This window comes from Gasterosteus aculeatus, chromosome 16 (assembly GCF_964276395.1).
Source record: "Gasterosteus aculeatus chromosome 16, fGasAcu3.hap1.1, whole genome shotgun sequence".
NCBI classification, from domain to species: domain Eukaryota; kingdom Metazoa; phylum Chordata; class Actinopteri; order Perciformes; family Gasterosteidae; genus Gasterosteus; species Gasterosteus aculeatus.
Window position 1 is genome coordinate 5,970,139 of NC_135704.1, and position 11,334 is coordinate 5,981,472.

The 11,334-nt window shown below is 42.3% G+C and overlaps 1 protein-coding gene across 1 annotated transcript; it reads right to left on the reverse strand.

Annotated features, from left to right (window-relative positions):
• Window positions 1-127: 127 nt before the first annotated feature.
• On the reverse strand, window positions 128-11,240 carry esyt3 (extended synaptotagmin-like protein 3). The gene is made up of 23 exons (XM_040200655.2): window positions 9,983-11,240; window positions 9,159-9,200; window positions 8,767-8,901; window positions 8,580-8,656; window positions 8,428-8,497; window positions 8,226-8,315; window positions 8,077-8,132; window positions 7,870-7,990; window positions 7,473-7,649; window positions 6,851-6,933; window positions 6,614-6,662; window positions 6,261-6,350; window positions 6,067-6,129; window positions 5,909-5,968; window positions 4,056-4,130; window positions 3,759-3,845; window positions 3,360-3,509; window positions 2,816-3,147; window positions 2,586-2,684; window positions 2,189-2,320; window positions 1,942-2,047; window positions 1,380-1,429; window positions 128-1,258 (listed from the first exon to the last, which is right to left on the reverse strand). The coding sequence occupies exons 1-23, from the start codon at window positions 10,328-10,330 to the stop codon at window positions 1,219-1,221; spliced, it is 2,532 nt and encodes an 843-aa protein (XP_040056589.2). The 5' UTR covers window positions 10,331-11,240; the 3' UTR covers window positions 128-1,218.
• Between the last annotated feature and the right edge of the window lie 94 nt (window positions 11,241-11,334).

Genomic DNA, 11,334 nt, shown 5'->3' on the forward strand with positions numbered 1-11,334 from the left:
GTTACACATCTGGAAGGAGTGGGCTGCCATGGGTACACTAGAGTGTATGTAATGAAACTCACATCACATTCACACTTATGGAGAGCCTCTTGAATTACACCACAACACCAGAAAAAAAACCCCAATACACTTCTTGAAGATGTTTATTTGCTATTAAAATAGTAGCTGAATAAACAGTCAGTGTTAAAAGAATGAAAAAATATAAAACAGATCCTGAACACTTTTCCTAAAGTCTCCAGCTACATAATAATTTAAATGGATAAACAACAGCAACATCATGAGAATAGATGATCACCTCAAGTCGGGACAGGCAAGATATACAAAATGTATTGTAATTGGTGTAACTAATTTAAGGGTAATTTCTTTCTTAATGAATTATCATCTATTTTTAAATTAAATTCAAAATAAAGCTGCAAGTACTCTTGTTTTAAGTGTCTCTGCAAGTGTAACAGTACTTTAAAATATAACAAATATTGAAATTCAGTGGAACTGCAGAGCTGCCTCACACACAAAACTCCAGTTGCATTTGGCTTCTTCCACCTGTGAATATACCGTGTAACGCACATTACCCTCCCTCAATGTGCAATGACTCTCCTCAATTGTTGCAGCAAAACACCCTTCCATTTTCTATATACTTCTCATCCTATAACATATTACATAAAACATCAATGAAAATATTCACACTTACAATAAAAAAGGATTACTTTGGCTCAGATCAACAACAAAAAATATCCAAATTATCCAAATGAAAAAATTATCTTGTTTCTTAATGAATACTAACATGTTTTGGTGCGTTAAATTATATTTACACACGATGAAGGGGAAAGGATGAATGGAAAGTAGCCCCATAAGTCAGGAACATTGTTTTCTGCTTATCAATCCAAATAAGCAACAATAAACTGAATTGTAGTCCTGCTAATGATACAATTATCTGGGATAACAAAGCATGTTTAAAGGTTGTTTATTCAGTACTCAGATTTTTAATCATAGTTGATATTTGTATGCAGAATTAGACACACTAAACTCCAAGTTAAGTACTAATATATAGCGTATAGCCTTTGAAAAAAAAAAAAAAATTTTAATCGATATATATACACATGATGACAAGGAAGAACAAAGGAGTGTGCTAGCTCCCAACATATACCAGGCATACTTAAGGCCGCGCAGGAGGAGGAGCTTCTTTTAATGCTGCATACAGGAATCGTGCAGCTCTACTCGCTAGCTGTGTTTCTTCAGCCCAGGCAGTGTGAGCTCATACCTTAATAAAAGAGAAATTAAATATAAAACATTGGTACTTCAATTCAGAATACTTCTATTTCGCAGAAGTATTCTAGAGAATTCAACCAAATCATGGAACAGTAGAAAAATAATCACCATACCAATTTGTGACGCCTTTCACTAAATCCAACTGGGAAAGCTCAATCATCACCTGTTGAGAGGAGCACAAAAAGTCTCAGCTAGACTGAGAAGCAAAAGTGGGAAAACCAAAGTAGCAAACGCACTATTTTTGCAATAGACTGTACGTTTGAAAAGAAAACATTTCAAACACTGAACCACACTACTCTCAGAGAAATAGTGAGACAAAATAGTTCTGTTCTATTCTAAATGATATTCTCGTTATGTGTGATTGTGATGTGATTTAATAACAAATGGAGAAAAAAAGGCTATTGTGACTATAGAAAATGAGACAATAGAACATGATCCAAACAATAACAATTTAAGTACATTAGAAATAATCACAAATGAAAAAAATAAACGATTCCAAAACTTAAAATATCCCCCCCACCTCCTCTCAGGCCTTCGGTACAATAATGAGCCCAAATTAAAAATGAATTAGCTTTAAATTTGTCTCATTAATGAGAACTTCAAACAGCATTCAGCATTTGTACTGCCACAGACTTTGAAATATTGCGTAAGGAAAATCACAGAAGCACTACCCACCATGCCGATGTCCTTTCTCTCCCGCGAATGGAACATTTTTCCATTTTTCACAGACACATCCAACTTCCTGTTTTGTGCTTCTTCAAGTGACACGTCAAATTCAAACCTGTGATGAAATAGGGTTTGGAGAAAGTCTCAACCTGTGAGCTTTAAAGACACAGCAACTACTTCAGCTAATAAGAAATGCAGAAAACACTTTTTTTTGTCACATAGATCATGTGATACGGAATAAGTCCAGTGGCCTTACTTGTGATCGAAGAAAGGATTGACCGTCCTCTTCTTGACATGTGTCCTCTTGCGGTGTATCCAGGATTGGTCGGGGAGAAAATACAGGCGGACATAAGAGTCTGTGCCGTTGTCACCGAAGCGGAATATATTCCTGCAGGCAACAGGTACAACACAGATTCAAATACCTGGTCAGACAGATGTAGTTGAACAAAAAGAAAATCATAGGTATTTTCAGCACATGACATTTCAGTTCATGTTCTTCTGAGGACTGAAAAGTATTTCCTGAAAGTTTTTTATGTTATCACACAAAAACTAAACAAGAACTAAAACGTGTTCAGAGCTGAGCTGAGGAAATTGGTATGTCCCTGGTGGGTGCGACTGGGTTTCACTAGCGAGGCTGGATTTTCCTTCCGTACCTGCAAGAGTTAACCACGACGATGAGTTTGTTCCTCAGGCTGGCGTAGCGTACGGTCAGCTGGATCTCCCCAAATGAACCCTGATGTTGGCGAATGACTCTGAGGGGATAGAACACACTTCTATTGTCACGTGTGTTACTTAATTCTAGCCAAATTCCATGTAGATGAGTTCATCGCACCAGCAGAGAGCTTAAAAGTCAGAGCAATAAACATCTGAGCCAAAGACTCACTCTGGATACGAGGCGCCCTCCGAAAGGTCGAAACGGGACGAAGCGATGGAGTTCTCTGACAGCAGGCTGTGGGAGTCGTACCGACGCATGTTCGATAGGGAAGAAGTTGACCGCCAGGTTTGAAAGCCATCCTTGTTGTCAGCCAGGGACGGCGCAGGCGAGCTGTGGCCAGCGGGGCCGGCGTTCGGGGAAAGTGCTGGAGAGGAGGATGCGTTGGCGGAGGGAGCGGATACGGGGACGTTGCTCCCTTGGTTGGTCTGCGGCCTTTGCTGTTTGTCTTGTGGAGGAGGCTTGACGATAATCTTGGGTGGAGGCTTTTCCAAGTTAAGGACCTTTTGGGGGATTAAGGAATTGGCCAAGTCACTTACACAATATAAAACCATCAGTGCAATAAAAGTTCACTTGCAAGTTGAGAATCTAACCGTTGGTTGTGATGCAATGTTGTGGTATATGAGACTTCATCTTTGGACTCAATGTGTGTTTACATGTCAAGTGTGTGTGTGTGTGTGTGTGTGTGTGTGTGTTCGCCAACATGTCTACGCACCCTGAGTGTGGCTTTCAGCTTGATCTGGCTGTTCACGCCGGAGCGCTCCAGCTGGAAGCGCTGGTCTAGAGTCATGTCCGAGGTGTCGAGGAGGCGACTCAGCGGAATGTTGAGAACACCGAGCGCAGGCTTCTTCTCGTTCGCTTTGACCTGGAACACAGGAAATGAAACAATTGTCAAAGCAGCCAACGGAAAAGGTTTTAGACTTACGGATGACTGATTGAAAAAAGGTCTATTTTAAAGACAACAACATCACTGTTGGTGTTCCGTCTTTTAGGTTATATTAAGAGGAAATTACAGGCATTCAATAGACAAATAGCCATTCGTATTCATCCCTATCTCGAGGGTGCGATCACTATTGTTAAAAATTGGTGGTGTGTGCACCAGTAAATGACAAACCTGAACCGTGAGCTGCTGTGTCTTGACATTATGGACAAAGAAGGTGAAGCCCTGTTCCCACACTGGGTCTTTGGATGCATATATAACCTGCGGAGAGAGAAGACAGTGACAAGTAATAAATACAACCAAAGGATTTAATTGCAAAAGCGTATGGAGTATTTGAATTAAAACTTTTGCATCCACCTTGTTTAACACATCAACAACAAAACAAGCCCTAAAGACATTTAACATATCTTATTCATGTTAGGACTTAAAAAGTAAAGCGTGTATTAACGTGATAATAAGTAAGAACAGTACCTTGCTTTTCTTTACATCTTTATCGATGGAAAACTCCACAAAGGAGTCTGGGCAGGTCGTTCTCTTTTTAGTGAGCTGAAAGTACATAAGTGAGCCAGAACAGTTTGTTTGTTATCACACACAGTGTGGAAATAACACCATCACAGAACACCTGTGGACGAATAGGGAACGTTTATCGGCGACTGTACCAATGGCGTGGGAGACGATTTTCAACTATTTATTTGTGACTAATTGATACTTGATATCTCAACTGCCTTCAGTAAATGTTTCCCATGAACTTGTTGTTTCACGTACGACAATAGGACACCAGCAACAGGCTAACAACGGGATTTAAAGTCTGCTTTTCACTTATTAAAATAGGCAGTCAGATAGCAAACTAACATTGGGTGTTATAGTTTGCCTTCACTTATTGCAAAAAGCAACAAGCTGTGTTTCAACAAAGTCTGTTTTCTTCCAGGCTAGTCAGCTTGTGCCTCCCATTCCCTGATACATTGCAGACACATCTGGGACACGTAAAAATGAACTTTTATGACCACTGGAGAAGACTTTGAATGCTTTGAATAGCAGTGACAGCTAGCGTGCTAGCATGAGGCTACAAACAAGGCCGAGAACATTCCAGGGGAAAAGAAAAATGCAGACCACAACATGTTGGCTGACACTGTGTACTTTAAAAAAGGAAATACATATTTTAACGTGGAAATGTGGACAGATGGAACGGTGTTAGGAAAACCAAACATCCTTTAGACAATGCCGTCTTTGCAGTTGGCTGTGACGTAATATAGCTCAGGAAAATGACATTGAGAATACTGCCTCTCACACTTCACATAAAGTATTTTCACTCAATGACCAGCAGAGGGCGTTCAGAGGAAAGGAATTAGGAACGACAGTTTAAGGTAACAAGAGCTTGTACAGAGACAGACTTGTTTAACAGGGCTGGGTCAACAGGTTTCCTCAAATAGTTCTTACAGTTTGATTAGGATTGCCTTCATTACCATACAGACATAGAACATTGAAAAAGTTTAAGGTTGAAACTTTGTTCAAGAAAAGTAAAGTAATCTGTGACCATATAACCGTTTGTCCTACCTAAAAATATTAAAATCCTTGAAAAAAAAAAAAAAAAGAGTCTATAAACGCATTACGGAGTGCAAACTAGTATAGATATAGTGGTTGTTAATACTCACTAAGTGATCAACAAATCATCATGTTTCCTGATGCTGGAAACCGGAATAACTCAAAGCCACTTGAACACTACCTGGTAACACCCACATGAACCAGAAGGCATGCAGCAGACAAACAGGAAATACGAGCTACGCACAGGGACAAGTACGCGGAGGCTTTCATCTTACATCAAGATACAAAAAGAACAATCGCACTGTAAGGCACTATAGGGACTCGTTACAGCCCTTCGGGGACCGCTCACCCCAACAGCACATATGTATTGTCCTACCTGTGTTGCCATTTATCAATTTAGATTGTTTTGGTGTGAGTTGCTTAGTCTCGGTGTCGAGATATCTGTTTTCATACCAATATGATCGGAATGTGTGCCACATGATTTATATCCATGTAAGAACAAGTACAGGATTTAAGACCATTTGAGTCTACTTGCAATGACAACGCTGTTGTTCGAGAATTAATTCATTAAAAATGACCAACCTTTAAAAACGATTTTAACAGAAATGCAATTATGACCAGTGGTGGACTGGATGAAAAGTTCATGTTTACAAACTAATTATGTCTAGTTCATGACTTTTTAAGTATGCTGTTCTTTAGAGGTGAACATTCTCAAAAAAGAAAAGAAAACAACTGTCAACCTGCCAATTATTGGCAGAGATTAGATCAGGTTTCTCGCTTACCCGAGCTTCCTTTGCATGCTTTCCGTGTTTCTGTTGCTCGGTGATCTCATTTTGATCTTTCTGGAAACAGAGCACAAGCACGCATATGAGCACATTTGTATCTCCATGTCACATCGTCCCCTCTCAACAAAAACAAGTCCCCAGTAGAAGCTACTTACTGGTAGGTTGGAGGCATTGTCCAGATAGACTGCAAGCATAGCACAAGCAAAGCCGTCTTCAGACTGGAAGAGAGCAATACTCGACTTACACCAGAGAAATATGTAGTTCTTCACTTCATTTTGGGGTGAACTGTAACTTCAAGATTAACATGTAGAAGTTTGGATGGGAGAAATGGAAGCAACGATGATGGTACCTCTCTCAGCAGGCTGGGGTCCGACTTGAGCGAAAACCACTGGAGCTTGAGACGGACCTCTCCATTCTGGACCTTTTCCAGAGTAAACCACTGCAGCAGCACGGAGATTCATTTATCAATATGACATTAATATCAAGACAATGCTAATGATTAGAAAGGCATTAGCATTTTAAGGTTTCTTTACATTCTTGTTAATGCTGCTTCTGCAAATTCTCCAGCTATCCTTTAAAAATATATTTTTTATTTATATATATACATATATATATATATACACCCATTGAAAAGAAAAAATGAGCTTGTTTGGCACACAAATATAGCATTCCATATATCCACAATATTAATTAAAAGCTCACCTCATCGATCTCTAGTTCCTTCTTCACTTTTCCTAAATCAAGATGATACCTAAGGGGAAAATAAAAAAGGCGTGTTTGTGTATTGGAACATTTAAATTTAAAGCAACCATACTCAGAGTTTACTGCTGTGTATGTCAACAGTCATTCTTAAAAGTTTCTATATTGGAGAAGCTATCTATATAATAACGCAAATACAATACGTGAGATTCAGGCGGAACTCATTTGAAAGTTTCTTACGATCCAAGAAAGTCGTCCTTATCCGTGTCATCGTCCCACAGTTCCACCTCCAGCTCTTGCCCCGGGGCTTCATGGACCACGAACTGCACACAGATAACGGAGAGGGGAACGTGGAAAGTCAGTGTGAACATCAGATTCCATTTTCTAGAGAATTTATAGGAAAAGGCGGCAGCAGACTACACACGGAACAGGGACATAAGGTGATGCACGTGGAAATGCAAATGTGTGGGAAAAAAGGAAGTACGAGCATCCTGATATGTCCTACATCCAAGTCCTCCCTTCAGAGATCCATAAAGGAAAGTCTATTATTTTTAACACACGTCAGCTGCAGAGTCGAGGGGCCTGCTGCAGCCAAAAAACGGTGGGGAAATAACAAGTGCCGTTAACGCTGCGTGACATGAGGGGGAGACTGTTGATGAAATCAATTGTTGATGTTACACCGGACTCCTACAACTGGTCTGGAAAACTCAAGAGAGAAAATCCACAAGAAGATTTGTGAGCGTATCACTTAAGGAACTACTTGTTGAATAAGCTATATTATACCATGGAAAACTACGGTAAGCATGAAAATGAGAGAAATGTATGCTGGTGGGACATTTTTCCGTAGCCCTTGTGGCCCTACCTCATACACTTCGTTCCACTTAGGGTGCAGATTTTCTTTGACGATCTTGCTTTTGAAATGGCGGTTGCCCACTCGGAGTGTGGCGTAGGGGTCCGATTTGCCTTTCACCAAGCCCAACATATATGTGTCCATTGCCAACAGGTCCCTGGCCTCCAGCAGGTGGACCCTCACCACACCCTGAGGAGCACACGAGGAGAGATGCAAACCGACAACAGTCTCACATGAAAGGGAAGAAAAAAAAATCACATCTGAATATTAAACACTTTGTGACCTGCATTCGCCGTAAAAACATCCGAAGTGTATCGTTTTTTTTAAAGTAGGGGGACTTTTATCGCAGGTGGTCGCAGCGGATCAGTTGAAGATTGACCTGTGAAACGAAAAGTATTATCTCACATACTCGAGGGAGCGGGAACCTCATCTGGTCCACCTTGACCTGGTCGATGAGGGGCACACACATGCGGTTGGGCAACACCATGAGCGAGGCGATGATGTCCATGATGGTGTTCTCGGACAGCGAGCTGGACGGGGCAGACGAGAGAGCTTACTAACCCAAAATGCACTCCAATGAGAAAAGGACTCCCCGAGTCGGGCCCGTGGGTCTAACCTGAAGGCCGGGCTGTCCAAGAGGTTGGTCATGCCGGTCCAGTTGATTTCTAGGGACTGAAAGAAGAAAAAAAAAACATTTCAGAGTTTTAGACTTGTATAATAATTCTTAGCTTAGTCTGACATTTTGCTCATTAAGACGTCACTTACGGGGCGGCGAATGAAAAAAAACGTGACTCCTCCCACCAGTGGCACTTGGCCAATAAGAGGTTCCAAAATTACCCTCATTGTCCCCTGAAACTGGAACGGTCAAGAGAGGGGGGGGGGGGGGGGGAAGAAGACATTTACCAAGACTAGTGAACACACGCGATGATGATACAAGTTATGCAGAGGTTACGGGGAAAACGCTCACTTTAAGTCCCTTGATGCCAGCCGTGATCGGCGGCTTCACTTCGGCGTCAATGTCCACGTCCCCCTCGTAACTGCAAGGAAAACAAGCGCTGGTGAGTCCTAATGACGCGTATTCAACATCCAGCTTCCGTGTGAGAAATGTGTCTGACTGACCATATATCCAGATCCAGGATCACCTTCCTGTGATCCACTTCGTCCGTGAATACTTTCATTCCAGTGATCTGCAGAGGCTGCAATCAATGAGGAACACGTTAAGAGAGGATTGAATTGATTCTGGAGGATTTAAATGGCTTGGACTAGTGTGTGTGTGTGTGTGTGTGTGTGTGTGTGGAGGACTCACTGTGTTTCCAAAGTGGACCTTTGTGAAAGAGAACATCTTGAGGGCAGGGCTGGAGAGCCGGATGGCCGGCTGGATGTTGTTCTTGAGGAGCTTCTCCATGTACATCCCAAAGAAAGGCCAGGCCTGCTGCAACACCTGAACATACAGAGCCACATTTAATCCCACACCTTAACCAAACAGCACGTACAATTCCACCCGCACTTGAATGCGCTCCAGTTGAATGCGCTCCAGTTTGCAGGAATGTGAAACACAGAGCTGGATTTTGGCTTAGTCATTTATGTATTTTAGTTCATTTATCTCCATTCAACGCGTTTAACACGCCAACAAAAAGCACCAATGTGATTAAGCAGATATCATTAAAAAATAAAGAGAACTTTATCTTGACACTGTACCTTGTTTACCCAGTCAACTTTCTCAACCTCGGGAAAATGGACCTTTGAAAAGAACAAAAAATGATGGTGGTTAGAAGACGGTTTGTATCATGCATGATGGCGGGGATAGAAGAATTATCAACGACTCATCATGCAAATTTCAACATGGACCATTGAAAAATAAATCCTCGTTCATAGGACTGATTATAGTGACATTCTGGCTTGTTTCTGAAAACCAGACTAAAAAGAAAAAGAAGTGGACATGGGCGAGCAGTTTGTTTGTAGCATCAAAACTGTGGACTTTAACAAGGTTTGGCTTCGTCGTGTTTTAGTGCACAGCATATGAGCATCTATTTAAAATATTATCAGTGAGCGCCACCCGAGACCTCCACCTCTCTCTCACACACACACACACACACACACACACACACACACACACACACACACACACACACACACACACACACACACACACACACACACACACACACACACACACACAGAGGGCTGTTGGACACGAACTAAGAGAAGGGATCTAGTTATTCATCGCACATTCCTCCACTCGCTGTCTCTCCCTCTCTGTTCTCTGTTCCCATGAGTCACTGCTAAAAGTGGGTGTGGTGCAACCAAATAGGTGGAGAGCGACTACACCTCCCCAGCACACACGGCTGGCTTTACCCACCTCTGAGCACCCTGCATCCAGGGCTCGGGTCGTGCATGTCATGCAAATAAAGTGCAGCGTAGTCATGGCAACGGGAGAGCGCGCACCACCCACTGTGCGGGGCTGGTTTTAGGGGTGCGTCACGTGTTGGGACGGGACGTACCCGCGTTGACACTATACATACCCAAGTCGCCATCTGCAAGGCGCCGCCGAGCTCCTTGTTCACCAGCTGGGTCTCGTTGTCCACAAAGTCGATGGCGGTTCCGATCCGGACGACTTTGGTCTGTCGGTTTTTCTTCCACCAAGTGGCCATGAGCATAATGAGAAGCACCCAGCTGATGCTGAGGCCCAGGTATCCCGTCAGATACACCGGGTACAAGACGAAGATGGCTCTGCCGAAGTACGCCAGGAACTCCATCAGGACGCGGTTGACGGTGGAGGAGTCCAGCTTCTCCGCGCTGCCGTGGATCGACGCGGTCTCCCCGAGCACGGCTCCCACCCGCGGGTGCGTCTGTCCATCGGCGGACGACATCGGGTGTCTCCCTCCTCCCCCCTCTCTGCGGTCCCGGACGCTCGTCGGCTGAGCCGGTGGATGTATTTGGGTACTTTGGGCACACTTCTCCCGGGAGGCCAATCCACACACAGTCCACGGAGGCAGTGATTAAGCGAGTAGTGACGGTCCAAAAACTTCCGGGTTTCAAACCCAAAAAAAAGCAGGTAGACACACCTGTACCAATGGGTGGGGACTGCGCGCAACAACACAAAAAGATTCCACCCAAAAAACAAAAGGCAAATTTCTATTCTAATAATTATATATATATATACACAAATTATTATTAGTAGTATTAACATTAGTATTTCTACTTCTTAAGCTTAATTTTATTAGTAGAATGTACCGATTGTATATATTTCGTCTGCAGTGTTTTAATTTGATTTTGTTACCCTAAATGTTTTTGTGACTGCGCCATTTTTTCATTAAAAAAAATCAAATCGCTTAGTAGCATGGCCAGTAGAGCAGCATTGGTGTTGCATTTCTCTCCCTTAATGTCTTGTAATCACAAGGTTGTGAGTGAGGTGAAATGCACCCGCACTGACGCACGCGCACCAGCAGAGGGAACCAGCGACTGAAAGAAGCGGTGTGTCAACAGGTCTGATTTCCCAAACCTCGATGGGATACAAGTAACTTCTGAGTACTAATGCGCTCACGTATTTGTTGACAAAAAATGTTCTGAGAAGGCAAAACCTAAATGCAGAGACTCCAAAAGAGATTACAATTTTGTTTAAGGTTATAAGCATGCACAATAAAACATTGCATTATTTCTTTTTTAATATTACATTGTTTTTAATAATTAAGACAGTTTGGATCTTCTAATCTATTGATGTGTTTACTACATGGAGAGCTACATATGTATTGGAAAGTGAAAAATCGAAAAAGTGAAAAGGACAAGTATATACATTTGAGAGGAAAACTGAATGAAACAATGACTGTAAAACCAAAACATGGTATCATGTGTGAGGCTGTAAAGGAAAAAACTG